Genomic DNA, 6709 nt, shown 5'->3' with positions numbered 1-6709 from the left:
ATGAATCCCGATTTAATCTTCGATTTGCTGATGGTAGGGCGTGGGTGTGGAGGCGCCGTCATGAACGTTACGCCCAGTGTTGTGTACAGGAAGTTGACAGAGTTGACAGGGTGCTTTCTGTGGCAATGCACGTTCCAGGCTTCTTGTCATCCGTGGCAACCTCAACGCTGCTGCTTACCGCGACCAGGTACTGGCACCAGAACTTCTGCCTTTTATGGCAGCACATGGACCCGGTTTGATCTTCCAACACGACAATGCCAGACCCCACACAGCAATTGTGACAAGGAATTTCCTTCGGAATGCGGGAGTCAACGTCATGGACTGGCCGTCAAGGTCTCCCGACCTCAATCCCATCGAACACGTCTGGGATGCTCTTGGCAGAAGTCTGCGCACTCTCCAGAACCAACCACAGAATTTGCAAGATCTTGGCACCATTTTGCAGCAACAATGGGTCGTCTTCCCAATCATGTGTTCACAAGCATCACAAGGTCCATGCGGAGGCGTTGTGTGGCAGTTGTCAACGCACAGGGTGGCCATACATGCTACTGAACTTGTGTGCCATCAGATTCTCGTGCTTGCGACTTATGATTTAAACTGTTGATGTTATTACCGAATACCGTAGGTGCTTGGAACAAATTATGGTTACCACCGTTAATTAAAATCCTTCTTTGGACATTAATGATTAAAAATTACCTTCTCTGATACATTTGTCCGTTGTATATCATATATGGGATTACTTTTAAAAATGTGAAGTTTTTAATTTGACTCAGTATATATAATAATCTTAGCGCTGCGAAACACGGGAATGTGTATGAATATTCCTAGAAATCATTCTACAGACGTTAGTGAAGTCCAGAATAAGCAGGGTAACAAACATCATGGCAAAAATACTGATGCCCAGTCCGCTTCCTACTGCAACCACTGTTGCCTTTTTATTTACGGCAGAGGTCTTGGAACGGCGGAAGGAAGATACGTTGCTCCTCATCACAATCAGATCCTCCCGAAGAACCTTTATCTTTTCGGACATCAACAGCCGTGTCTCTGGCAACTGCACTCTGCATCGGCACACACACACTGAGCGAACTGAAAAAAACCATGTTTTATAATATTGCTTTGAAACAGGTGTTTGTTTGAGTGAATGGACTTACGTAGTCGGAAATTGCTGTTGTTAATATATATTCCAGTGAGTGAGTTCCATATTCGAGTGAGGGAAGTCAGACAACAACACGGTTATGCCTAATCCTGAACGAGTGACATTTTAAAAGTATTCATGTCAATGACGGTAGAGTTGACTTATTGATTCCTGTCTGTTCCTTCAATCAGTGTTCGGTGAAGGTACCATGAGTATCTGTACAAAAACGTTGCATTGAGATAATTAATAAGCAGAACTCCTTGTTCAACACCGACATGGGGTCACCGACAAGAAATACCATGTCCTTGAGAGCCTTGTGTTCCCGCTAATTACTAACATGTAGGATGGGCTCTTAACATTAATGTGATATGACCATGAAGCGCAAACTATAAATGTTCTCACAAATTCTCAGATAGGTGATAAATGTAGGATAGGACGTATTTGAACACCAGGGTTCACTGAAAGGTCGTCACCAATATAATGCACCCTGTGACACAAGGGTGACAGAAGTGACTACAATATTGCAGAATCATATTTGTGAATCCTTCCAAGCCAGTTTATTAAGTCTCCATTTCTACTGTCATACTCTACCTTTCCAAAATATCATGCTCACCGATTCGTCCATTCTCGTTGATCCAAACACTGTTAGAACTGTTTCCCCCATTCACAGTATTAGTTGTGGCATCAGTAGGTCCAGATGAAACAGTTTTAACAGATGCACCAGCGACTACAGATGAACCAGCAATTTCAGATGGACCAGCGCTTACAGATGCACCAGCGATTACAGATGGACCAGCAACTTCAGATGGACCAGCGACTACAGATGGACCAGCGACTACAGATGGACCAGCAACTTCAGATGGACCAGCGATTACAGATGAACCAGTGACGACAGTAGCACCGGCGACTACAGATGAACCAGTGACGACAGTAGCATCGGCGACTACAGATGAACCAGTGACGACAGTAGCACCGGCGACTACAGATGGACCAGCAACTTCAGATGGACCAGCGACTACAGATGAACCAGTGACAACAGTAGCACCGGCGACTACAGATGAACCAGTGACGACAGTAGCACCGGCGACTACAGATGAACCAGTGACGACAGATGCACCGGCGACTACAGATGAACCAGTGACGACAGATGCACCGGCGACTACAGATGAACCAGTGACGACAGTAGCACCGGCGACTACAGATGAACCAGTGACGACAGTAGCACCGGCGACTACAGATGAACCAGTGACGACAGTAGCACCGGCGACTACAGATGCACTGGCGACTTCAGATGGACCAGCGACTACAGATGAACCAGTGACGACAGATGCACCGGCGACTACAGATGAACCAGTGACGACAGATGCACCGGCGACTACAGATGAACCAGTGACTACAGATGCACCGGCGACTACAGATGAACCAGTGACGACAATAGCAGTATCTGCAGGTTGTCCCATCAATAAAGAATGGGTAGTAGGTTCTAGATTCGAGGAGTTTTCTTCTACCAGTGAGGATGACAAAGTAGTCTTTTGTTGGGTGTAGGGAAGTTCCTTCACTGTAAAATAAAACGATGCACATCCAAGGCGCCTCAATATTGTTTTTACCAAAATGTTAATATGACACAAATGGATAATGGATTGTCCTCAATATGAATATTCAAATGTGTTTAATGAGACAAATTAACAGTTTGGCGTTATTTCAACGTCAAGATCTCAGCTGTAAATGTTCATTTCAACGAGACCTCATTTCTTCATGACTTGGGATTGACGAAAGTGTACAAATGTCCACTGAAGTATAACAATAGTTTTTATCTAAATGGGAAATAATACAACATAAATGTTACATTTAACTGTGATAATGGGTAGGTTCAAATGGGCAAACCAACCGATTTCACAACGTAATAGAATATGTGCCTCGACCTGTCCAACTGTGTACCAGGTACAAAGGCCATTGTTTTATTATTTTTACCTCTGTGACAGACACGAATATATGTGTCATATGATACGGCGTTCACAAGAGCTGGTATGGAGTAATATATATCCTGGCCCAAGTCCAGTAGACAGCGACCATCGTTTATGCTAACACCTCGACACACTGTGTTGTTGTAGAGAACGTCAGTACAGCTGGCTTTACACTTTGTTTCCGTTATACTTGAAATGTGTATCATTGTGTTGGGTAGCTTTTGACCAGGATAGTAATCATACTGGCATACACCTGCAATGAATCAACGAATTAAATATATGTGTGGTATGTCGAATAATAAAAATTGATATTTACAAAAACAATAACATATATTGTTCAGTATTCATTTGTCTCATTCTCCATATTCTTTCTGTATGAAAATGTACACAGTAGCATGTTCCATTGACCAATGTGTTGGTAACCACGTTTATTCCAATAGTTATATAGGGGTCACATTGAATGACTTGAAATGGATTTACACAACTATTCCAGCACTACCACCAAGCAGAACCACGAATGGCCCTCCCTCCAATGAATATACTAATGTTCGCTATAGTATACACACCACACACACTATTTCAAAAGGACAACAGCTGGGTTGAAGGAATATATTCAAGATACCTTTGCTGTTCCCACACAAGGCATAATTGTTATTGCTGCAGTTATCCATTGTCCATCTGAAGTTGAGGGCAGTGCTATTTAGAACAACACACTGGCCAGGTACAGGAAACCCCTGTGGAGCCCAGTTTGTCCATGAGACTTGGCTCCCATCTGTCCAGGTGGCCGCTCCTTGTGGAATGGGCATTTGCTCCAGACCAAGCCATGACGTCTTGGACCTTGGTATAGAATAGGAAAAACAATATAAAAAGGTTTTCGCAACACAAGTGTTAAAAAAGCAATTGCACGTATCAGGATTTGCCAGTAATCATATCCATTTTCATGACATGGTACTGATATTAAGTACAATTACGTAGTTATTTATCGAATCTCACTTGTTGATAATTTTGTTATATAAATTGATGGGAAAAAACATTGCATTTGACCAGGCCATATATTTCCCTTGTGGGGAGAAGTGAACATGTATGCACGATTTTCATTGCAAAGTATATTCCGTGGTTCTTGTAAAAAAGCTTCGAATGAAACAACTTAACACTATCATTAAATGAACAATTGTAACTTTGAAAGGATCAAATATCGGAAGTAAGTAAATAGTAGTATAGATTCATAAGAAAACTACCAAGACAACACAAAATCGTTTATTGTTCTGACATACCTGTCATACACCATTGATAAGGCAGATGACGATTCGTTATCAAGTTTTATCATTTCCAGGCCTTCCCTCCTGCATGCGGCAATCGCTTGACCATGGGTCACGGGCGTGTCGAACATGGTGAAGTTGTAAGCTGTCAGTTCAACTTTCTTTGGTGTTAATACTTGAAATATAATAATAATAATAATAATAATAATAATAATAATAATAATAATAACATAATACTAACAGACGTATCCAGGCCAACAAACCTGATCTTGTCCTTTTTGATAAATCCAATGAAATCTTTTATATCATTGAATTTTCTGTCCCTTTGACATTAATGTGATTGACAAGATTGAGGAAAAACATGGCAAATATGCGGTGAAGCATGTCAAGACTCATAATAAAACAAGGCATTCTACAGGATGTGGGACACAATCTCAATGTTTGTTGATGGTTCCGTACTGCTGGACGGAACAGAAATGAGTGTCAACCAAGGGAAATGCCACATGAAATCGACTGAGCCTCTGTTTTTTTTCCATTAGAGGTTAACTGAACGACCACTGCATCGTGTTTATGTGCAGTGTGGTTACAGGATAAGCAACCCCGAAGAGTCCTTCGCTTGGATGAAGTTGGCTGGCCTGAAAAGTGAAACAGAAGGATTTCTGTTTGCTGCTCAGGACCAGTCACTTCCCACTCGAAACCGTCAATATGTGATTTTGCATCAAAATGTAAATATGAAATGTATATTTTGCAATGAATATAATGAGACTGTCCAACACATTGTCAGTGGATGCCCCACTTTGGCACAAACACAGTATTTTAAGCGACGTGATGGATTGGCTCGATCATTTTAATACCGTCTTCGCCATGCTTGTGGTTTTGACATTATACCTCATTGCAACTAAATATGCTCTACTTCATATATGTCTAAGTTACTCCTGAAAGCAGGTTATGGTTGTGTAAGAGAATTGGCTTAAACTGTCAGGTGCAAAAGAAACTGCTATCGAGTGTACAAAATCAAAAGCGAGTAATAAGGTCCAAATGTAACACTATACGTCCTCTTACCCGAAAAACATCTTCGAATGAAAACTGTAGCTGTCCTTGATGCTGTCATCTGAGGAAGGTCTGTTACATACACGCTGTCACTGATGAATACAGTGCAGGATGATGTGTCAAATTCAGCCGCAACACATTCCTTAAACGATGCTGCGAGGGCCATGCACCATGCCTGACATGCACCAGCAGTGGCTGCCGTCACCTCCAGAGAATTGCTTCTGTCAGCAAGAGACTTCAGAGGAAAATCTTCCATGTTGCATTTACCTTTGGAAGAGATTAGTAGAGAACGGTACTGGTGCTGCCGCTATGTCTCTGTATTTCTGTTGATTTACGACTGTCGGCCCATTGCAACACGTATATACAAGGCAATGACATTTAATACATTCGCACATATCGTGGTAGTAATCTTAAAACATCTGCATTTGGAGTTTCACGAAAATACACGTCTGAAATTTAACTACGTGCCACTACTCAAATTTCCTTTAAATAAGATTTTCAATGCGCTATGTACTTTCATCCTTGAAGATAATCTACTTTCTGCATCATTAATACCCGAAGCTACCCGTTTTCGTAGAATTCAAGGAAGCCGATTCTTTTTTTAATCTAGATGAACAAAATGAATTACGTGTATAGAGGTCGCTCTCCAAATTGTTTCATCAAACAAAGATTTCCCAAAGGCTAGACTCTACTTAATGTACTCTATCAATGTCCATTATCTGATGCTCGTCAGGCTCAAGGTGTTTTCTCCGTGCCAAAACTAGCATCTTCCTGACATTGTTTTAGAAAAATAATAACCTTTTCAGAAAATAAATAATTTGACATCTCGTTGGATGTTATAAAAAAAGTGTTGTGGTTCCCAAACTCGTTGGCTCATTCCTTCGGGGAGAACTGGGGATACAAAACACGTATACCCACCATCGATAGTTTGACATACAACATAACCAACTGCTTCACAAGTATACGGCGTCCATGTAGCTTTGATATGGTTCAAGGCGACACACGAATCGCCCTCTGTGTCGTCAAAAGACATAAGGTGAGAGACCACTCGTCCCATCATCACACGATCCACGTTGGTCCAAACGTGATCCAAATCCGCGCTACAAATAAAAACGTAATTTTTGCGTTGAAGTAGTCCTTCCACGCACATTGAATGGAACCGGCAAAACACTTTCCATAATCATCAGAAATACATTGTCAAATTCCGACTACATCATAAGCATGTGTGTTTATGAATCACTATGAAAAAGTGATGATACCACGTGTTCCCGAAACGTTTAGCAAATCCTGCCCCACACCCGTCA

At 41.6% G+C, this 6709-nt stretch overlaps 1 protein-coding gene across 1 annotated transcript in view; it reads right to left on the bottom strand.

Moving 5' to 3' along the window:
• Positions 1–737: 737 nt before the first annotated feature.
• The window catches only part of LOC124151717, a 38205-nt gene continuing 32233 nt past the window's right edge, over positions 738–6709 (bottom strand). Inside the window, exons 13-19 of the mRNA XM_046524313.2 lie at positions 6324–6505; positions 5418–5672; positions 4371–4530; positions 3719–3933; positions 3104–3349; positions 1746–2690; positions 738–1083 (exon numbers count right to left, since the gene is read on the bottom strand). Of these exons, the coding sequence (XP_046380269.2) occupies positions 785–1083; positions 1746–2690; positions 3104–3349; positions 3719–3933; positions 4371–4530; positions 5418–5672; positions 6324–6505 (2302 nt within the window). The 3' untranslated portion in view covers positions 738–784. The remainder of the gene's footprint in view (positions 1084–1745; positions 2691–3103; positions 3350–3718; positions 3934–4370; positions 4531–5417; positions 5673–6323; positions 6506–6709) is intronic.

This window comes from Haliotis rufescens, unplaced genomic scaffold (assembly GCF_023055435.1).
Source record: "Haliotis rufescens isolate VD_foot unplaced genomic scaffold, xgHalRufe1.0.p SCAF_64, whole genome shotgun sequence".
In the NCBI taxonomy this organism is placed as follows: domain Eukaryota; kingdom Metazoa; phylum Mollusca; class Gastropoda; order Lepetellida; family Haliotidae; genus Haliotis; species Haliotis rufescens.
Note: the sequence above shows the minus strand (reverse complement) of the source record. Positions and strands in the feature narration are given on the sequence as shown.